Source organism: Symphalangus syndactylus, chromosome 6 (genome assembly GCF_028878055.3).
Source record: "Symphalangus syndactylus isolate Jambi chromosome 6, NHGRI_mSymSyn1-v2.1_pri, whole genome shotgun sequence".
NCBI classification, from domain to species: domain Eukaryota; kingdom Metazoa; phylum Chordata; class Mammalia; order Primates; family Hylobatidae; genus Symphalangus; species Symphalangus syndactylus.
In genome coordinates, this window is record NC_072428.2 from 144,097,661 (window position 1) to 144,121,397 (window position 23,737).

The window sequence follows — 23,737 nt, forward strand, 5'->3', positions numbered from 1 at the left end:
GTGTCTGGGGTTGACCCTTGGTGCCACCATCTTGGAGGGAGCTGAATGGTTCCAGAGTAGAGGCCGATGCCAGGTGACCAGGTGAGGTGCCTTGTTGAGACCAGGCACAGTGGTTCATGCCCATAATCCCAGCACTTTAGGAGGCTGAGGCAGGAGGATTGTTTGACCTTGAAAAAAATTGTTCTGTTGAACTTATTGCCTTGAGACAGAAGAGCTTTCCCAGGATGGCCATTTCCTACCTACCCCCTCAGCTCCCATCACCTGCCCTTAATGCTCACTAAACACGCTTGTCCAGTCTCACGGTTACAGGAGCCACGGGTTATGGTTTTGGCCCCATAGATAGAGGGAGAAATTTGCTGGGGGGCCTGTGGGAGTCTTTGGCTCTCTTGCAAGAGGGACACAGAGTTGGCCCTTCTCTTCCCCACTGTCCTTGCCTTCATGAAGCTGTGCTGCCCAGGCTGTCAGGGCGGGACACAGAGCCCAGCCGCTGATGGCACCATCCATGTGTTGCCTTCCATCCCTGTTCTCTGGATTTGCTAAGCCAGAAGAATTAGCCCGATTTGTCTAAGCGGCTGCCCATCGGGTTTTCCCTTACTTGCCACTAAATGAGTCCTGAGTGGCTTTGCTCATGCTGTTTCCTCCACCTGGATCTCCTTCTCTACCTTGTCCAGTTGGTGATCTCTTCCATCCAGAAATTTAACTTCAGTCTGAGTGAGCACTTCCCCAGATACCCCAGGCATCAAACACAATCATTGCTTACAGGGCTGTGTCCCTTATCGCGGAGCTGTGAGCCCCTCACGAGCAGGAACTGCTCCTTCTCTTTGCACATGGAGGGTCATAAATGATCAGCAAGTATTTGTTGGATAAATGAAAGAACAAATGAATTCCATAGAAACAAGCGAGGGAAAAATGGGAAATGATTTCATCAATTCTTGCTAAGTCATCGGCTTTCTTCCTTCACTAAAGGACGTGCAAGAGAGTTGAGGATCTTGAGTCTGACAAGTGGAGAGGTGCTTCTTGTTGTATTTATTATCAAAGCTTCGCCATTAATCCCTGCAGGGTCAGTGAGCACATGTCAGCTCTGCACTCAGTCCTGCTGCACTTAGGTGGGCTCTGACCAGAGGTCAAAGGCTGTCAGCTCGCTCATTTTGTCTGACCAACGCCTTGGGTGGCTGCTTTCATCCTGACTTGAGCTAAATTGGATGATCTGCCTGGAGACTTAGAACCTTTTTCCTCCCCCTGCCATTCCCATTGCCTTTGCCTTGATCTGGACTCTTCTCTCCTCTTGCCGGGACTAATGCTGCCGCTTCCCACCTGTCCTTCCCTCCTGTGCATCCCTCACAGCCTGCAGCTAAGCATGGTTCTGGGCAAGACACAGCTTCATGCAAAATATTATACCTCTGCTTGAAGGCCCAATGTTCACATTGCCTATTGATTTTTGTTCTCGATCCCCAACTTCCCATGCCCCAAAATAGCATCCTAGGACCATAGAAATGGAATCGACCTTTCTAAAATGATTCTGCCCATCTCCCACTTCACAGACGAAGAAGGCGAAGTCCAGGAAGTTGACGTTGCCTCATTCAAAATCATGTGACTCATTAGCAGTAAGTCAAGCCTGTAGCCCAGCTTGTCACCAGGGCTGTTTTCTTCATTATATCACCATGTCTCTTCCTCTTCACTGCCTGCGTGACTATATCTCGGCAGTCGATGGTACAGCACAACATTGCCAGCTTGCCATGTACAAGGGGGATCTGTTTCAGATATTCCATGGAGACACTGGCTGGAGGATTGCAGGAGAGTCCCAGGAGGCAGGACTGCCAGTGGCACCGGGCTTCGCAGCCATGCACCTGTAGCCCTCAGGCAGCACTGTCCATTGTCATACGAGTGTGGCAGGTGTGAGGCATCGCATCTGCTCACCCCGGTAATAATGCACAACAGCTACAGGCAGATTTCGGGCCAGAGAGCCACCGAGTGAGCCTTGCAGCCTCTGCTGCTGCCAGCATGGGCTCGTTCCTTCAACACTGGTGGGGAGAGACATGCTGTCATCAGGCCCAAGAAATACTGCCTTCCCCATCCTGTCCCTGGTCACTGGGTGCCCGCAGAGTGTCCCAGAGGAGGGAGGGACCCTCCACTGGTTCAGATGGCCTGTTCTCAGAGACGCAGCAATGGACCCTCGTGAATTCTTAACTGATAATCATGGGAAGGAGACTGGCTCTCCTGGATTCCCTCATGATTCCTCTGAGTGACAATGTGATGTTGGCTGGCTGTGTCTTCTTCAGAATATCATATACACTTAAGGTCTCCAGGAGCCTCCAATTACATTATTTTCCTGGCTCAGAGAGTGACAAGTCATTCTTATCCTGGATTCCTCATTACTGAGACTTTTCTTGCCTTTTTTGTTAGCTTATGATTTATTCTAGGACTTCCTCCAACAGGTTATACTTAACTGTCTACCTCAGTCTCAGGAAGTTTTAAAAATGTTCAGCTAAATAAAAGAGGTAGATTCTCCCTGGAAACCAAATACCCACGGGCCTCACTGAATTAATAATTTATGTATTTCTAAAAAAAGGTTTTATTAATTAAATCAAAATTTCATTGTAATTTTAAAATAATCTTGTGGTCTTTCTCCATGTGTCTGAAGCTAGTAATCACCCTTATTGTCCTGTGAATTCTGATGTGCAGTTACCTGCTAGCTTGGTAGATAAACATTTTCTCTATTAATGAGCAGGAGGCTTATTAAACTGTGATAGATTAGACTATTCTTTCAAGGCCATTGATCAGTGGAAAAACAGAATCTGGATGCTAAAAACTGTGCCCATGTGAATTAATTTACCCCCATCTTTCCCTGAGCCATCACCTGAGTATTTGTTCCTAGGTTTGTTGGCTGCATTTGCTTAATTTTTATCTTGTGATTTCATTGAGAGGTGTAGCTGAGTGGGTGTACTTACAGCTTCTATTCCTGTTAGAAATATCATTTGGAAACCCGATCACACCCTTCACAAGTATGCTTGTGAGGCATACTAATTCAATACCATTTGAGCAGGTGCCTCCTAACGCTGCCCTCCTCAACCTTTCTCAGCATGAATGTATGCTTTTTCATGTGCTGATTTTAATATAATCTTTGGTTCACAGTAACAGAGAATTTTGTTTGAAAAAATGCAGGGATTGAAGGGATATTGACATGTACCTAGTCACCATCTATCACTCCATCTCAGGAGGAAGTGTTCCTTGCTCTCGTGACTTTGTCCTGGTGACACAGAATTCATCCTTGTAGACCACTTACTTTCTGCCCAGGCTGGGCAGTTCTGGCTTTTGCAAAGTTCTTCATCAGCTAATTTAAGTCTACTTTTTAAAACTTCCCATCTGCTGAATCTCATTCCACCTTTTATGTCGCTGTGTCCACTGCGCTTTCTGCAATGATGGAAATGGTCACAGCTGCGCTGGCCAAGATGGTAGCACTACCCACGCGTGGCTCTTGAACACGGGGAATGTGGCTGGTCTGACAGAGGAACTCAATTTGTAGTTTTCTTTCATTGTAATCAACTTAAAATTACATAGGCCATATGTAGCTAGTGGCTACCCTATTGGGCAGTACAGTTCTAAAGCAATGCTGAATACTTAACGACCTTCAGATATTTGCAGACAGCTCTCCTATCCACATCTTGAGCCTTCTTTGGCCCAGCTGAACAAGAGTTTCAGATCATGCCTCCAGACTCCTTTCCGTCTCCAGACTTCGTAACAGCATGGTCACCCTTCATTCACCTCCTTAGATATCTGAAGTAATGATGTAAGTAATCGATTGAGTAAATTAGTGAATGAATACATGATTTTAATTCTTCACATAAACCTCATCCTAGCTAATCCTCTTGTCTTCTTTATAAGCTGAGGTTTCTGGTTTTATGACTGTGGGTGGGAAGAGGGGATGCAGAGGTTAGGACCAAGCGAGGTTGTGTTTTCTTTAATAACCACATCCCCACCTGTTTCCCAGTTGGGAAAAACACAAACCGATTTGCTCAGGTGCCACTGGCTTATTACGGTAAGATGTACAAAGCAAGGCAGACGACCCGGCAGTGATAGCAGGGATGGTCACTTGTTTGGCAGAATGGCTCAGGGGAGCATCTCTAGCCATTCCAATTCCAAGAAAGCACCTTGGCGTAGAGATGATGCGAAATCAACCTGTAAATCGAAATCTATTTTCTATTATTCAAAAATTACAACCTGGTCTTCTGAAACTTATTTTTTTTATGCTTTTACATCTCCTACAGCCTTACACATAATTTCTAGTATCTTTTTAGAACCTCTCAGTATTGTAACATTTAATGCGTTCTCAGCAGTGGGTATGGTCCGTGTTATGTTTGCATTTGAAGTAGAAGAGCTAAGCTTAAAAAATATGCGTTTGTTTACTAATAAGGTAGGTACTATTTTTTTGTTGCTGTTGTTTGATATGGAGTTTAGCTCTTGTTGCCCAGGCTGGAGTGCAATGGCTCGATCTTGGCTCACCGCAACCTCCACCTCCCGGGTTCAAACGATTCTCCTGCCTCAGCCTCCCGAGTAGCTGGGATTACAGGCATGTGCCACCACACCCGGCTAATTTTGTCTGTTTAGTAGAGACGGGGTTTCTCCATGTTGGTCAGGCTGGTCTCGAACTCCCGACCTCAGGTGATCCGCCCACCTTGGCCTCCCAAAGTGCTGAAATTACAAGCATGAGCCACCACGCCCAGCTGATACTATTTTTTACTCAAACCAAAAAATATATTCTGCGAGTAAGTGATTATTGACTATCCACTGTATCTCAGCCCATAATGATGGCCTCGACAAGGAATGAGATGGCCACAGTCAGTGTCACCCACTGGACGACAGTGATGGGCGTGGTGAACCAAGAAGTGTGGACATGGCACTGTGCTGGGATACAGTAGTGAGGGAAGCAAGCTTAGACTAGGGAGCAAAATCAACCTGTGATGAGTTGTGCCTTCCTTTAAGCATCTTGGCATTTGTTGTTGGCATTGAGGTTATAGACCAGTGGTGCAAAGACGAGGCCACAAGGGTCATTGGAGAAGAGGGAGGAGAACCCAGTGACTAGAAACTGGAAGGACAGCCACACGTTTCCCCCTCTGATTCTTTAATTCACCCACGACATATGCCCATGGTGAGTTCTTAAATGGCAAGCTTTTGGTACCGGAAATGAGCTCTTGCTAGAGATTTAAGACGGAGTCAAATCATGGGTCTAGCCCTAATGATGGTAACTGATGGTGAGGATGAGAGTTGCGACGGTGCTGGTGGTCATGAGGAGGATGAGGACGATGAAGAAGAAAACGGCCGTAACAAGGACGATGATGAAAACCTGCTAATTACCGTGCTGATGCCAGGGATAATTATGGTAGTGATAATGATCATGATCCAAGGAGGACTTACTGTCATTATTTCTCAGTGGCTTCTCTTTGGGAAGAGAGTGAGATAATTAGAGTGTGGAAGGAGACAGGAACAGGGAGTGTGCAGCTCCTCAGATCCATGGGTCCCGCCCAGCTGTCACTCTGGGAGTGAAACTATCAAGATTAAGAGCTATGCTGTTTCAGCAGCATTTCCACTGTCTAAATATAAACAGCCTCAGGCCCTGATCCAGCAGAGGAGACCACAGCTGCCAAATGCATCGCCAGCTGCAGGCCCTGGCTGGGTTTCTTTAGGAGAAAAGGCCGTCCTGCCATGGACAGGTTCCAAAAGGCATGAGCCTGCGAATAGAATTTGAGGTTCAAGGAATGCTAGACTATGCCTCTGTGTTCAGGGTCACAGAGCGAGTCTGAAGGGAGCAGGATGAGGACATGGGTGCCGTGCCTCCAGGGCCTGTGCTCTCTGCTGGTACAGACAAGGGCCTGGTGAGATGGTAGAACAGGGGCGGCTACTGCAGTGGTGCCACCTACATAGGAAGACAGGAATCTAGTGGGGATGGGCAGGGGCCAGGCTCCCTTTGCTCTTGCAGGCACCCAGCTCCGGTGGCCCCTCAGTCCCAGCTACAGATGGACTTTGAGATCTGATGACAGGATCTGCTGTTATCCCACCTCTGGATCCACAGCGCCATCATCGGTGCCCCAACTAGCCAGCAGGTGTGGGCCAGATAAGGCTTGACTGGTCCACATGTCTGTTCTGGCTTAAGACACTGCTTATCTTGACTCAGGGAGAGAAGGAAATGGAAGAAGAAGAAGAAGAAGAAAGAAGATGCATTTAAAACATATTACCAAACTAATGCCATGAACACATGAAATGTCAGCCTTTTGATTCCCTCCTGCCAGTACGCATCCATTTATCCAGTGCTGACTTACTCAGCCCTGAACCTGCACCAGGCGCTCTCGCAGGCACAGGGAATACTGTGGTGGACAGAGCCGGGGAAGCCCCTGCGCTCGTGGATCTTACATCCTGCTGGAAAGACCGCACATAAATAGATGTGTTTATCATGTGTCAGGCAGGACACGTGCTCTACAGGAAAGTGACGTAAGGTAAAGGATAGGGAGCAAAGGGGAGTGTCTGGAGGAGGACGGCAGGGATGGCATGGAAGCAGTGGCCCAGCAGATGCAGGACAAGGTCCTGTGATCTGAGGAGGGGTCTCAGGGTGGAGGGACAGGGAGCAGGCCAGCGTGGCTACAGTGCATGATGTCCAGGATGAGCAAACGGAGTGATGTTTGAACATGTCATCTGGGAAAACTGCACACACGGGCAGGCTCACAGCCACTTTTCCCCAGCTGATCTTGCTTCCTCTGTTACCAAACCACCCTCAATACAGCCTTGCAAACTGAGCAACAGAGGAGGGGGAACACAACTAACACCCCATTTGGCAGGCTGGCTGAAGGCTGTTGAAGAAAGAGCAGAAACACCTGGTAATCCTCGCAGGCACCACCCAGGCTGAGGCCAGAGCTGTCATGGGACAAGCAGGAGGCTGGAATGGAGCTGAGATGGGAAGGAGCACAGGCCATCAGCTTCCCAGGCCCCATGTTAATTGTGTAATATCATCACAGCAGGGTAGGATGCCCTGTGAGGGCACCTGACAGGTGTTCATCACATTCATCAGCATTGCCCTATCAATGACCATATTTATATCAGGCATAAATGCAGTTTACTGCACTCTGTGAGAACTGGGGATTAATAGCTCCGGTCCAGCTAGATTCTGATTTCCTTGGCAGGAGGAAGGCAGAACAGCACACATCTCGACTGAATACTCGTGCATTTTGCATGGTTAATAATTCTGAGAGCAGGAAAGCTGCCTTCCTAGGATCACAGAGAGCTGACTTTCTTTTCTACAAATCTTTGAAAAACCAAACAGATGGGATTTTACCTTAAGAGTTAGATTGTACTCTCACACTGTGCTGTTCCAATTATGAATTGGTCTCACTTAGATGTTGGACTACTGATTATCAGCTCTGGCAAGCTCTTTATTCAGAATCTTAGGACATGCACATTAAAAGAAAAAATCCTCTCTTTGACCTGGTTGCCACCAATGTGTATGTAAATAGGATGAAAAAAATGCATCACGTACTCAGAAGAACGGGCTTCAACCCCGGAGCCCCAGTCCTTCCGCCAGCTGTGGAGCAGGGGGAGCTCCTGGCTGCAAGAACCTGAGCCCTTTCCATATGCATAGCTCTGTTCTAGGTACTCAGGGGAGCTCAAACAGAAAAGAGAGTAAACCTCCTGCTGTTCAATCAGAGACCCAAGTCATACTCACAAATGATCAAGCTCGTGAACTGGATGGCATTTTCACAGCTAGATCATGTACTGCAATTATAGATTGTCACCATAAAGCTTTTGAGAGCAATTAAATAGTTAATAACATCCTAATTATATGATGTGAGTAATCTGTGCTCTGAAAGCGGCCTACATATAGGCAGAAGAACCATGAGAAGCTCTCGAAGAAAATGTGCCATATATTCAGGCACCTGGGGAGTGATTTTAGAAATCGTGACCTTCCAAGGAATTGATTTTGGTTGTTCTTTAAAGGATCACTCTAGGAGTCCGGTCATTCTTATGGGTTCTCTGGTCTGGATGATCCTCATGGAGCATCTTCTAATCTTGCATTATTAGAAAGGGCAGCTAAGTGGATTATGGATGGAAACTTTCACGTTGTAAAAACATACCATCAGAAGTCGACCATTCTAATTTTGCCCACGTATTAAAGCTATTTCCAAAACTGCACGACAGCTCATGGGTGTAGGTGTTTAGGGGTCTATATTCCTTGCTAGACTCAAGCTCCTTGAAGGTAGGGAATATGTCTTATTCATTAGTGTATCCTCAGTTTCTTGCCCCATTGTGCAAGCTAAATAAACAATGAATGAATCAATGAATCAATGATGGATCAAAGGAAATTAGTTAAATTCCCCTTAGATAGCAATCATTGTCCTTCTCACTCCAGGTTATCTACAGCAAGATACCATTTGGATTACTGAATTCCCAGGCTGTTCCTTGCCTCTGTGATTCTTTGCCGTCTAATCATATCCACTCTTGTGTTTTTTTTTAACTTCTTAATATACATACCTGATTCCCACCTTTAAGTATCCTAAAGGAACACAATGCCTTATCGTGCGTCCCCTCCGCCCTTGGCACACACCACCTACCACGACGTTGAACTTACAGTAAACGATCAAGGACAAGTTTCGGACTAATGCAGTTGGATGAAATGGCTCTGTGGCTTTCAAGCAGAATTCTAGATCTGACCTAGACCAGACCCAGACCCTGCCTGGATATCAGGACTTCCCTGTCTCTAGAGAGGCAGTGTGAACAGAGACACAATGCCCGGCAGATTGTTCTGACCTGGCTCCCAGATCCAGGCCAGGGGCCAGGGTGTGTGTATAAGGGCATTTGTATTTTGATGGACTTTGTGGGTTTTTTAAACCCCAATTGTATCATTGATTTTTTTTTTTTTGACATTGGTGTTAAGATTTTCATTCAATGGTGATGGATTTTAAAACTGCCCTGCCATGCGGAGTGTTACGAAAGCTCATGTGGATGAGGGCTGCTGAGCTCCTGTGTCTGTGCTCATATTGGCTGCTTTGCTTTCCTTTCCTGCCTGACGCGTCCTCTCCGTCTTCCCCTTCTCCATTGCCATCTTCCTGCCCTTGTCTCCCGCCAGCTTCCTCCTTTTCTGCACTCAGCCTTACCCTTTCTTCCCCTTTTGCTTCCTTTCTGGGACTCCCAAACCCAACTGTGCTTTAGAGAAAGAGTCCTGAGCTCAACGCCAGGGAAATGCGTGCCTGTGTTCCTGCCTTGCTGCCTTCTACTCTGACCTTGAGAAGGTTATGAACCCTTGGGCTTCTGTTTTGCCATCTCTCAAGCCAGTGAGTTAGACCATGGATGAAAGACCGCCCAGCCTAGGATTATAAACTGGGTAAGATTTGCATCAATGTGACTCATCACACTGATGCTGGCTCCAGGTTTCCTTTCTCCACTGTGAGCTGAGTTAAAAACTCTCTGTGAGGAGGCATTTCACATACCATTGTCGAGGAGGTGGGAAATAACAATTCCACTCATTTGCCAAGTAGAAAAGCCCTTGCCTTCTTGGTTCATTCAGCAGAGGGAAAAGTAAGGCGGGCAGAGGCAGGAATGGTCTTTATTTGCAAAGGAGGCCGTGCCTCACTGTTCTTTAACAGGATGCCTGATGAGTTAGAATTTGAGTAGCATGGCTGGGTGCAGTGGCTCACGCCTGTAATCCCAGTACTTTAGGAGGCTGAGGCGGGCAGATCACAAGGTCAGGAGTTCGAGACCAGCCTGGCCAACATGGTGAAACCTTGTTTCTATGAAAAATACAAAAAAATTAGCCAGGCATGGTGGCAGGCACCTATAATCCCAGCTACTCAGGAGGCTGAGGCAGGAGAATCGCTTGAACCCAGGAGGCAGAGGTTGCAGTGAGCCAAGATGTGCCGCTACACTCCTGCTTGGGCGACAGAGTGAGACGCCATCTCAAAAAAAAAAAAAAAAAAAGGTTATGCCTCACAGGTTCTGACATCCAGTAGGATTTGCACTTTGGCGCATTTTTCTTTGTACATAAAAACCCTTATCTCACTTTTAGAACAGCGCAGTACTTAACTTTTTCCAGGATTAGGCATTCATCTCAGTCATGCAAAAGAAAAGGGCATTTGACCCAAATTACAAAAACTATTGAAGTAAAGCTGCCCTATTTTTTCCTTCATGCTTTCATTGAAAAATGCAGTGACTGTCTGCTGCTGGATGAGTGTGGAGTTGGGGGCTCTGAGGGATGGAGAAGGAGAGGGGCGACTCTCACGTGCCAGGAATTCACATTCCAGCTGACACGGGAACACGGGCGGCGTGTAGACATTGTATGAACATTGAAAAGACATTCGAGCACAATTTTGAGAAAACATGAAAGGATTTCCACAAGTCTTTATGTCCTCTGTATATTAAGGTGTTAAGACAATGGATAGCAAGAGAAAGATGGAGTTTTGTGGCCGAAACTTCCAAAAAAAAGTTGACACGGAGCAGGTCCTCAAAGCAGGAGGCCTCAGAGTACCTTGTAGTTTACGAAGGAGGGAGGACTCGGGTATCTGGAGATGGGAATGGAATTACCAGAGAAGAGGAGCACTGAAGAAATGGCATCAACACTGAAGAATGCGCTGCTTTTTAAGAATAATGAGCCCTTAAATGCCAGTCTGAATCTCAGCTTGACAAATGAGGCGAATCTGAACACCTTTGGGAAAATAATAGCACCCTGCTCTATTTGAGATAAAATCCATTTCTTCCGACTTCTGAAAGGAATTATTGTATTGGTCCATTTGTTTTATTTTAGGAAATTTTAAAATATGAGGTAGAAAGAAAAGTATAAAGTATTCTCAAAGTTATTAACTAATAATTGGCTGATGTCACTCAGGTGGTTATATAACAAATTGTCTCAGTATCATTAAATTCTAGAAGTCCAGAAGAAGCAGCCGAGGGCTTCTTAGTATTTAGGCAGAGGGAAGAACTACAAAAAAGCCTCCGGGCAGGAAAATTGGACCTTTTCCAGGCACTGAAAGCTGGTGTGATTTGAGTACAGTGAGAAGGAGAGAGAGAACAATAGAGAGAGAAAGAGAGAGAGAGAGAGAAGACAGGGAGAGACAGAGGGAGAGAGAGAGAGACGGTGGGGGCCAGTAGGGGAATGGAAGCATAATTGTGGGCTGGTATCTCCCGGTTCGATGCCTAATGAGTTAGAATTTGAGTAGCATGGCTGGGCACGGTGGCTCATGCCTGTAATCCCAGCACTTTGGGAGGCCGAGGCGGGCAGATCACAGGGTCAGGAGATGGAGACCATCCTGACTAACACAGTGAAACCCCGTCTCTACTAAAAAAAAAAAAATATATATATATATATATACAGAAAATTAGCCAGGCATGGTGGCAGGAGCCTGTAGTCCCAGCTACTCAGGAGGCTGAGGCAGGAGAATTGCTTGAACCCAGGAGGCAGAGGTTGCAGTGAGCCAAGATCGTGCCACTGCACTCCAGCCCGGGCGACAGAGTGAGACTCCATTAAAAAAAAAAAAAATTGAGTAGCATATTATTTTGCTAGGGCTGTCGTAACAGTGCTACAGACTGGGTGGCTTGGACAGTGAAAATGTATTGTCTCATGGTTCTGGAGGCCAGAAGTCAGAGATCGAGGTGTCTGCAGGGTGGCCTCCTGCTGAGGCTGTGAGGGAGTGCTGGCTCTAGGCCTCCTTCCTGCATCTGGTGGTTTTCTGGCAATCTTTGGTGTTCCCAGGTGCATCAATGCATCCCCAGCCTCTGCCTTCATCTTCACATGGTGCTCTCCTTGTGTGCATGTCTGTCTCTGTGTCCACATTCTCCCTGTTTACACCAACACCAGTCATTTGGATAAGGATCTTTTTTAATGACCTCATTTTAACTTGATCACCTCTGCAAAGACTCCACCTCCAAATAAAGTCCCTTTCTAAGGTCCTGAGGGTAACAACTCCAACACGTCTCTTCTAGGAGACACAATTCAACACCTAGAAAACAGTTAAGAAAAAAAAAAGAGAAAATTTGGTAATTGTCTTCTGTACAGACTTCTATTGAAACAATGAGATGTTTATTTACCAAAATCAGGACCAAATTACAGGCCAGTATTAATATATGAAACTGCTTGCATTTCACATGTACACTTAAATTTCCAGTCCTGATTTTCATACCAAGAAACATGGCCAAGTCATCATTTCATAAAGGAAAAACCATTTTGGAAGGTAAAAAAGATGATTACTGATTGAGACAGTCTAACATTGAACTTTAGATGTAAACTATGCCGAGTCAACATTTTTTCCGGGTAATGTTATTTGTTGCAGAGAGCCCTTGGCCATTGTGTAGATACCAAATGTGGTGAAATGCGAGCTCCCAGATCATTGCTCAGTTTCCAGCTGCCATCCCGAGTTTGTTGGTGTCACTGATTCCAAGAACAAAACACTGGTGCATGAAATTAACAACCTTATAAATAGATGACAGCACGTCTGTTAGACAAAAGGCTGCAGTTATCTCCTGGAAATAATCAAACACAATTCCAGTAAAAGTCTTGCCAAATACCTCTCTGTAATTCAAGGAACCTAACAACAGACCATATGCAGTGCCTCCTAGTTTATGTTCTGGAACTCAGCGCTGCTGCACTGTAGCTGAGAACAGGCTAGTACAACCCATAGGCATCTTTAAGTGTGCAAGGAGGCTCAGAGAGGTTTATAGGTTTGTTGTTTTGTTTTGTTTCTCATGGTGCTTTATGTCATTGTTAGTTTTATAAAGTATTATTTATAGTATGTTCATCCTTAGGGACTTTTCCTTGAAACCACCACCTTTAATGCTGATGGTTAGTGTTCCCATGGACCTTGGGTTAAAGGGGCCAAATGGTATAGATGCCCTGGGGAGAGCTTGCTGTTGGCCTTTAGGAGAGACCCTGCAGCAGTGGGTTTCAGCTCTCCCAGTGGCAGAGCTGGGTGATAACTGCACCTTCTTCTAAGGGCGATACATTTTGGGAATGTGCGTGGTGTGAGTTTTCTGCCAGCATCTTTATAGAGCAATGCATACTTGCAAATAAATACAACCAAAGTCAACAAAAGAGCATATTGATGCCTTGGTAGAGAACTCAGCAGTCTCCCCTCTCTGTAGCGTAAAATCCAGGGAAAACAAAGGCCCCACGATGGGGACAGATGGCCCCACATAGGTCTAAGGACTACCATTCCATTTTAAAGTTATCAAGTTCTCTCATGCTGTTTACCTCTTTTATTTCACAAAACCACCGCATTAAGTGGACAGGGTAGAAGATTTTATCCTCACTTTTTATATGGAGAAAATGTGGCTCAGATGACGAGGTGAAGATTTGTGGGTAAAGCAAGAACTTTTTTCTTTCTCAGCCAGTTCTCTCTACTCAAGTGGTCTTCTTTTCATTATTATTATTATTAAAGTTCTAGGGTACATGTGCATAACATGCAGGTTTGTTCCATATGTATACATGTGCCATGTTTGTGTGCTGCACCCGTTAACTTCGTCATTTAACATTAGGTGTATCTCCTAATGCTCTCCCTCCCCACTCCCCCCACCCCACGACAGACCCCAGTGTGTGATGTTCCCCCCACCATGTCCAAGTGTTCTCATTGTTCAATTCCCACCTATGAGTGAGAACATGCGGTGTTTGGTTTTCTGTCCTCGCGATAGTTTGCTCAGAATGATGGTTTCCAGCTTCATCTATGTCCCTCCCAAGCTGACCCCACTCCTTCCTTTCATGGTAGGCACACACGCACCGAGTAAAATGACTGAATCTGGGCTCCAAAATGTTCCCTTCAGTCCCTCATGTTTTGGCAAACTTTCCTCTCTGCTGTGGCACTTCAATTCCACTCTTCTCCGTAAGGTCTATCCTTTTCTTCACACAACTTTCTCATGGATGGCTCCAGTCCCAAATAAAGCTATCCTCCTGCTCCTGGCTTACTCCAATTTCCTAGCTCTTTCGGGAAATGTAAACTTTATGGTGTCATTATTCCTTTTATGTAACTTCTTTTTTTCTTTTCTGAGATGGAGTCTCACTCTGTTGACCAGGCTGGAGTACAGTAGCACAATCTCAGCTCACTGCAACCTCTGCCTCCCGGGTTCAAGCGATTCTTCTGACTCAGTCTCCTGAGTAGCTGGGATTACAGGCACTTGCCACCATGCCCGGCTAATTTTTTGTATTTTTCGTAGACACGGGATTTCACCATGTTGGCCAGGCTGGTCTCAAACTCCTGACCTCAGGTGATCCACCTGCCTTGGCCTCCGAAAGAGCTGGGAATACAGGCGTGAGCCACCATGCCTGGCCTTTTTATGTAATCTCTTATCCTGTCCCAGAGACAATTTTATAAAATAATAATAACTAGCACTTTTGAGTGATTAATAGGTACCAGGCACCATGTCAAAAACTTTCCGTACAGTATCTCCTTTAATCTTCACAAGAAACCTATTGTGGTAACTCTTACACCATTTTATAGATGATGAAACCAAGGCTAAAGGAAATATGATGGAATGTCCAGGGTCACTCGGCTGGGAATTTGGGAAGCCAAATTGGAAACTCAGATCTACTAATTTTCAAAGCTTGTACTTCTTTTAAAGTAATGGCATATTTGGTTTGTTGTCATGGTTTAATCATGAACTATTTCAAGTGTACAGAAAAGTACAGATGGCATTACTTAAAACCACTTGTGGCCAGGCACAGTGGCTCACACCTGCAATCCCAGCACTTTGGGAGGCTGAGGCAGGTGGATCACCTGAGGTCGGGAGTTTGAGACCAGCCGGATCAATATGGAGAAACCCCGTCTCTACTAAATATACAAAATTTGCCAGGCATGGTGGTGCATGCCTGTAATCCCAGCTACTTGGGAGGCTGAGGCAGGAGAATCACTTGAACCCTGGAGGCAGAGGTTGTGGTGAGCCATTGGACTCCAGCCTGGGCAACAAGAGTGAAACTCCATCTCAAAAAACAAAAACAAAAACAAAAAACCACTCACATCCAGAACGCTCAAATTTAACAAGTGTGATCTGTCTTGTTGAATGCGTCCAGGGTCTTGAAGGTGTGTATTCTGATGCACTTGGGTGACCTGTTGTAAAGTATGTCAATTAGGTCAAATTAGTTGATATTTTTGTTCCAGTCTTCTATTTAATTACTTTTGCTGTCAATTACTGAGTAAGAAGTATTGAAATCTCTCATTATATTTGGAGATTTGTCTAGTTCTCTTTTCAAATCTGTCAAGTTTTCTTAGTAAATATTGAAGCTTTCACAGTAAGACATATACATTTAGGATTTTCTTGTCTTATCATGGAATTGACCTTTTCATCATTATGGAATGTCCCTGGTAGTATTCCTTTGTCTCTGTTAATATTCTCTGTTCTTCAGTCCATTTGTTTGATAATAAGCCATTGCAGCTTTCTTTTGATTCGTATTTGCCTGGTAGAACTTTTTCCATCCTTTTACTTCTAACCTCTTCATATGTTTACATTTAAAATATGTTTCTTATAAATAACGTGTAGTTAGGTCTTGCTTTTTTTTTCTTTCAGTGTGACAATCTCTGTCTGTGCACATGTACCCTAAAACCTAAAGTATAATAATAAAATTTTAAAAAAAAGAATATTTTGAGAACAGATTAGCAAATTATGGCCCCTGAGCCTAATTTAGCTTAGTGCCTATTTTTGTAAATAAAGATTTACTGGAAAACATCCACGAGCATTTGTTAGATATTGTCCAAGGCTGTTTTTGTACTTCCAAAGTAGTTGCAATACAGACCGTATGGCTTGAAAAACCAAAAGCATTTATTATATGTCTCTTTATGGAAAATATGTGCTGACTCCTATTTTAAATGTTACATTTGATGTAATTGTCAGCATGATTTAATTGAAATCTACCATTTGCTATTAGGTTGGTGCAAAAGGAATTGTGGTTCTTGCCAGTAAAAGTAGTATTTGTTTCTTTATGCTTCTCTTCTGATTTTTGGTTCAATTTTTTCTGTCCTCTTTTGACTACTTGAGTTTCTTATTATTCCAATTTATTTTCACTATTGGATTAACAGGCTCTTTGTTTTACTTTTTAATGGTTGATCTATGTTTACAATGGACATCTTTAAGTTATCACAGTTTATCTTTGAATGATGGACCACTTTTGGTATATCATGTAAAAGCCTACAGCAGTATTCTTCCATCATTTCACCATACCATCCTTTCTGATATTTTGTTGTTCATTTCATTTCTACATATGTTTAAATCCCATAATACATTGTTATTATTTGTAGTTTAGAAAATCAACTATCTTTAAGGAAAAAAAAAACAGCTTTATATTTATCTGTTTCTTAATTCTTGTTTTTGTTTTTGTTTTGTTTTGTTTTGAGATGGAGTCTCACTCTGTTGCCCAGACTAGGGCATGATCTTGTCTCACTGCAACCTCTGCCTCCCGGGTTCAAGCGAGTCTCCCGCCTCAGCCTCCCATTTCTCGAGTAGCTGGGATTATAGGCACCCACCATCGTGCCTGGCTAATTTTTTTTTTGCATTTTTGTAGAGACAGGGTTTCACCATGTTGGCCAGGCTGGTCTCGAACTCCTGACCTCAGGAGGTCTGCCTGCTTCGGCCTCCCAAAGTGTTGGGATTAGAGGCATGAGCCAGCACACCTGGCCTATTTCTTAATTCTTAATCCTTTTTTTCTTTTTTTTTTTTTTTTTGAGACAGGATCTTACTCTGTCACCCAGCCTGGAGTGCAATGGTGCGATCTCTGCTCACTGCAACCTCTGCTTCCCATCTTAATTTCCTCTGGCTTTATCTTCTTTCTGTCTGAAGAATTTATTTAACATTGTAATGCTGGTCTACTGGCAATTCTCTCAACTTTTGTTTATCTGAAGAATTATTTCGCTTTCATTTTTTAAAGTTTTTTTGCTGCATAAAGAATTTCAGGTGGACATTATTTTTCTTTTAGTACTTAACTATATCATTCCTTGTCTTCTGGCTAGCTTAGTTTCTGAGGGGAACTCTATTACCATTCTCATCTTTTTTTCCTTTGTGTATGTTTCTTTTCTCTCTTAACTCATTCAAGATTTTATCTTTATCTTTGATTTTCAGCAGTTTGAATACAATGTGCATAGATGTCATTCTCTTTGTATGTAATTTGTTTAGAGTTTCTGAACTTTGCACATCTGTTTTTGGTAGTCTTCCATTCAGCCATGATTTCTTCATGTGTTTCTTCTGTCCCATCCTCTCTTGTTTTTCCTTCAGGGTCTACTCTTACATGGATATTCGGCCATTTTAATCATTCCAGGTTGGCTGGGGCTCATGCCTGTAATCCCAGCACTTTGGGAGGCCGAGGTGGGCAGATTACCTGAGGTCAGGAGTTCGAGACCAGCCTGGCCAATGTGGTGAAACCCCATCTCTACTAAAAATACAACAAAAATTAGCCGAGCTAATAATCCCAGCTACTCGGGAGGCTGAGGCAGGAGAGTCACTTGAAACCAGGAGGTGGAGGTTGCAGTGAGCCAAGATTGTGCCACTGGACTCCAGCCTGGGTGACAAGAGTGAAACTCTGTCTCAAAAAAAAAAAAAAAAATTATTCCAGGCTCTAGACTCTCTGTTCTTCTTTTATTTACTTATTTACTTTTTCTCCTTTTCTCATAAATATAATGTTAAGAAATAGAAGTCAGACATAAAAGAATAAAACTATGATGTTTCCATATCTGCAAAGTCAAAAAATGCCCAACTAATCTATGGAAATAAAAGTCAGGTTCGGATGCAGAGTTAGAATGTAATGATTGATAGGTGCACGTGAGATTTCTTAGTGTCTGATAAAGTTCTGTTTCTTGATTTGCATGGTCGTTAGACTAGGTAGGTTCACTGCAAAACTTCATGGAACTGTACACATGATTTGTGTACTTTTTCTGGACATGTTATTCTTTTACTTAAAAGTTTATTTTAAAAATCAAAAATAGCTTCCATGTGTTTTTCTTCTAAAAGTCATACATTTTGTTTGGGTCCATAATCTTTTCAGAATGTATTTTTATTTATATTCTAGAGAAAGTAAGTTTATTTTTCTCCTACAGTAATAGTCAACTCTTCATCATGAATGTTGCATCATTTCCTGGTAGTTTTTATCATGATCTTGACCATGTATGCATGATCCATTTCTTGTCTTTCTCTTCTGTTCTATTTATCTATCCTTACACAATACCACACATTAGACGTTCTATAGCTTTATGATAAATCTTTGCACCCTGATATGGTCAGTCCCTTCTAAGTCTCTTTTTAAAAATTGCCTTGGCTATTATTTGCCTTTTACTCTTCCATGTAAATCAGGAATCAGCTTTTAAATTGTATTAAAATTCCTATTGAAATGATATTGAATTGAGATACTAACTTGGAGAGAATTGACTACTTTATGATGTTGAATTATCCCATCATGGAATATGCTAGATAACATAAGCACAAAGACTTCTTTTAAGTCTTCTGATAAAATGTTATAATACTCGTCATAGATGTCTTAAATATATTTTAGAATAATTATTTCTGTATAATTTTAAAATAGGGTAAATTAGTGCTTCTTTTTAATCACTCACTTTACATTGAGTGTTACCAGTGAAAGGAAATGCTAAAGACTCATTAGTAGGAATCTTGTATGTAGTGAAGTTACCAGTTTTCTTGCAAAGTTCAAATGGTTGGATTCTCTTGGATATCCTATATGAAATTTTAAACAATGAGAGGTTTGTTTCTCCCTGTCCTTGCCTATCTCGTTTGTTTGTTTTGTGCCTTCCTACACTAGCTACTCTTTTCCATCCAATGTTAGCCCAGAAACCATGACAGCATGCACTTTAGTCTTCCTCTTAATTTAAAATGAATATTTCCATATTTTCATGCCTAAGTGTGTTTTCTGTATGCTTTGGTATCTCTTTTTTTTTTTGAGAAGATTAATGTAGATCTTTTCTATCCCTTGTTTTAATTGTTATATTTTGAATTATAAATATGCGCTGTGTTTTCAAAGAATTTATTTTTCTTTGCGTATAGAGGTGATCGTATTGTTCCTTTTTGTTTAATCTACTACTATAATGATTTACTTCAATGAAATGTCCAATATTAAACCAACCTTGATTACATTCCTAAAATACACCTTATTTAAATATGTTATTCTTTTTTAAATATACATTGACAGATGTACTTTGAGGGTCCTCATCTTTTTTTTATTTGTACATTTTTAGTCAGTTTTATGAGCAAGAGAGTATCTGTTCCATCTGAGCTTGATCCTCTGATGATTCATTAATTCCTTTTAAACTACTGTTTCACTTCCTTTAATGGTTATACTTCTATCCAGGTATATTTCTTCCTGAGTCAATTCTAAGATTTGTTTAGACAATTACCAATTACATTTAAATATTCAAAATTATTTAATAAAGTTTTGTATATTTTCATATGATATTTTCCTACTAATTCCATTTTCATTTCCTGTCCTTACAGTGTTTGTCCCTTTTCTGTTTTGATCTTGATCAATTTTTATATAATTGTGTATATTAGTACTATCCTCAAAGACTTATAGTTTGGTTTTCATTTTCTCTTTTTCTCTTTGCTTAATCTCTCTAGTACCTACTCTTATTGTCTTGATTCCTTCTTTCTGCTATCTTTGCATTTAATCTATTTTTAAATTTTTAAGATAAAATATGGCACATTTATTTTCAGTTTTCTATCCTTTCTATGAAATAATGGGTACGAATTTTTCTCTATTATTTTAGCTGGATCTATGAGTCTTGATACTGAGTTTTCATTACATTCAATGCTAAATATTTCATATTTTGTATTATAATTTTTTACTCATGTATTATTTCATTTCCGAATATATGCTTTATTTACCCTTTTCACAAAAAGTTGCTGATTATAATAAATTAGGAATTTTCTTAATTTATTACAATACAATCAAGAGTTTACTTAGTTTGAGATAAAATTTCTGTATATTTGAGACTTTGTATTTGATCAATTTTCATGACAAGGATTAATTTATAACCATTGAAGGAGGACTCTTCAATTGGCCACTAGCTTATTAGTTATATTGTTGCAATATTCTCTATCCTTACTAGATTTTAGTCTCTATGACCTATCAGTTTTTGAGAGCAATGTATTAAACATCTTATAATTCTATACACTTTTGCTTTATGTATTATGAGGCCATGTTGCTAAATGCCTACAAGTTAAGGACTCTAATTGCTTCCTGATCAATTATTTCTTTTTCTCATTAACTCTCTGTATTCCTAGCAATGAAATTTGTGTGTCTTTTTGTTTCCATTTCTATTTTCTCAAAGTTATATTTGTCTGCTGGGAATATAATTGCACTAGTTTTTGTTTTCCTTTTGGTTATTTGCCTGGAATGTCTTTACCTAACCCTTACTTTACACCTTTCTTGGCCCTTATACTTTAATTATGTCCTTTCTGAATTGCATATGTTTTTAAACATCTAACTTAAAGGAATTTAACCTGCCTATAATTACTATGATTACAGTTGAATAACAGGTTTGAACTGTACAAGTCCACTTATAGGTGAATTTTTTACAATATTTTAGAATAATTTTTGGACATTTATTACAATTTGAGAAAACTCACAGATGAACTGAGTAGCCTAGAATATCAAAACAATTAAGAAAAGTTAGATGGGCTTTTTTTTTTTTTTTTTTTTTTTTTCCCGAGACAGAGTCTCGCTCTGTCGCCCAGGCTGGAGTGCAGTGGCGCAATCTCGGCTCACTGCAAGCTCCGCCTCCCGGGTTCACGCCATTCTCCTGCCTCAGCCTCTCCGAGTAGCTGGGACTACAGGCGCCCGCCACCACGCCCGGCTAATTTTTTGTATTTTTAGTAGAGACGGGGTTTCACCGTGGTCTCGATCTCCTGACCTCGTGATCCGCCCGCCTCGGCCTCCCAAAGTGCTCGGATTACAAGGGTGAGCCACCGCGCCCGGCCAAGTTAGATGGTCTTAAATGCATAATGTGTAGATACTAGTCTTTTTGGTATTTTCTTCTATAAAATATACACAAATTATAAAAAGTTAAAATTGATCAAAACTTATACACACACATACTTATAGACTGTACATGGCACCATTCACAGTCCAGAAGAATGTAAACAAATGTAAAGATACAGCACTCAATCACAACTGCATAAGATTAACTGTGGTGCATACTGTAGTGTTGTAATAATTTTGTAGCCACCTGCTGCTGCTATCATGGTGAGCTCAAGTGTGGTAGATTGCAAGTAGCTGCATGAAATGCCACGTGATGCCAATCATCTCCACATGAGCAGTTCTTTTCTCCAGTAAGCTGTGGATCACAGGAAAAAGTGATCTCTCACGTATTTTTCCTCATGGGTAGTGCAATACAGTAAACCTTAAATAAAACCATGGGACACATACGAAGTGCCACTAGTAATGCTGGGAGTGCTCCCAAGAAGCAGAGAAAGTCAAGACATTGCAAAAAAAAAGTTGAGCTGGGCACGGTGGCTCACGCCTGTAATTCCAGCACTTTGGGAGGCTGAGGCGGGCGGATCACGAGGTTAGGAGATTGAGACCATCCTGGCTAACACGGTGAAACCCCCCCGTCTCTACTAAAAATACAAAAAAATTAGCCGGGCGTGGCGGCAGGAGCCTGTAGTCGCAGCTACTCGGGAGACTGAGGCAGGAGAATGGCGTGAACCCGGGAGGCGGAGCTTGCAGTGAGCCGAGATCGCGCCACTGCACTCCAGCCTGGGCGACAGAGCGAGACTCCGTCTCAAAAAAAATAAAAGAAAGAAAAAGTTGAATTGCTTGATGGGTACTGTAGAGTGAATGGTTACTCACCATGTTAGACAGACGATTCATCTTGTAAACAGAAAACGTGAACTTATTATAGTCCTGTAAATGTATTTCCTTTTCCTTATGATGTTTATAACATTTTCTTTTTCTCTAGCTTGCTTTATTGCAAGAATACAGCATATGATACCTATAACATGCTAAATATGTGTTAATTGACTATGTTATTAGTAAAGCTATTAGTAGTTAAGTTTTGGAGGAGCCAAATTTATACATGGATTTTTAACTACACAGGGAGTTGGCATCTCTAATCTTTGTGTTGTTCAAGGGTCAACTGTACTGGTAAACTTGAACTATTCCTAAAATAATATTTAGTTTTTTCTAAATACCATGCTTTTCCTTTGCTTCCCTCTTTCCCTTTAATGCATTTTTTAGGATTGATCATATATATATTTTTTAATTGAGACAGAGTCGTGCTCTGTGGCCCAGCCTGGAGTGGAGTGGCATGATCTCGGTTCACTGCAACCTCCACCCCACAGGTTCAAGTGATTCTCCTGCCTCAGCCTCCCAAGTAGCTGGGACTACAAGAGCATGCCACTACACCTGGCTAATTTTTTTTTTTTTTTTTTTTGTATTTTTAGTAGAGACGGGGTTTCACCATGTTGGCGGGGCTGGTGTTGAGTGATCCGCCTTCCTTGGCCTCCCAAAGTGCTGGGATTACAGGCTGAGCCACTGCACCCAGCGATCATATGTTCTTTATTGCTGTATTCCCCTCCAGTCATCCCCGTACTCATTTCATGTTATTGCCCTCGGGTATTTTGATTCCATCATTTTAACCTTCTGTCAATTAGTCATAGTAATCATTACTGAATTATACAGCTTAATTTATACATATTCAACAATTTATTGCTAATCATTGACAACTACACTTCCCTTCTGAATTTGGTCTCCTTTAGTAGTCATCTCCGTGAATATTTGTGACTGGTAAACTGTTTCAGTTCAGGTAGATAGAATTTTCTAGTTCCAGTCCCATTTCCAAGAAAGTTTAATCTATGTATGGGTATTGGCTTTATTAAGGGCCAACAGTTTTAGATCCTAACCCCAGGAGGGCCCAAGGCACTCATCCTGTTTCTGTGAGGTCATCACAACCTCAGACCCTAGGCCTATATATTCAGACCTGCTGCCCCACTAGCTGCCCAGACTTTTGCCAAAACTCAATGTTCTCATCATGGATTTATCTTCACTTCTGGCATCTAGATATTTCCCTTATTGCACACTTTACGTATTTTCAGTTTCATTATGTTGTATCCATGTGTATTTAATAGGAGGGTATTCTCTGTTAACTTAAAACAGCATGTTGCAGGAACCCAGTACTATCTTTCTTTGCATTGCCCATGCAAGTGAGCCCTGCTGTATAACCATCTTGTCTGCTGAGACTTTCTTACACATTTTCAGAGTATTTTCTAAAGAATTCATCACATCTAAGATGCAAGCTTACAAGCGAGTTCACTAGGGGATTTAGTTTGTAGACATGTTAGTTTTGATCTAAATTTAATGCCCTTGTTTCTACAACTGTATTTGTTTACTCTTTGGTACCTGTGGTATAATACACTATCTTATACTCTCAAGCATTTCAATACCTCTTCCAGTGTTTATAGATCACTTTGTCTCTCTCATTCACACACACATGCACATGCACACACATATACTTTTACACATGCATGCACACATGCACATGAGCACACACACACATTTACACACATGCTCACACACGCACACAGTGGGACAGTCTGTTCACAAACACTACAGAACAAACTTCCTCGTCTGTAGGAAGATAAGTGTGCACCTGGCCCCTTTGCTGTTCTTATGACTTGCCCTTCCCAAGTTATTTCTACTTTACCTCTGTGGTTCATTTGATAGGATTTCCACTTAATGTATTTTAAGTTATATATGCGTTTTCTGGAATAAATCTTTGCTTTCAATAGA

At 42.1% G+C, this 23,737-nt stretch overlaps 1 protein-coding gene across 6 annotated transcripts in view; it reads left to right on the forward strand.

Annotated features, from left to right (window-relative positions):
- DPP6 (dipeptidyl peptidase like 6) overlaps positions 1–23,737 on the forward strand; it is a 1,185,884-nt gene that overhangs the window by 869,702 nt on the left and 292,445 nt on the right. Inside the window, exon 6 of one of the 6 annotated variants that reach the window (XM_055269773.2) lies at positions 1,060–2,647. The exons of the other annotated variants lie outside the window; for them this stretch is intronic. Coding sequence (XP_055125748.1) covers positions 1,060–1,068 — 9 coding nt within the window. The 3' untranslated portion in view covers positions 1,069–2,647. Of the gene's footprint in view, positions 1–1,059; positions 2,648–23,737 lie in introns of those variants that run through there. 6 annotated transcript variants of the gene reach the window in all.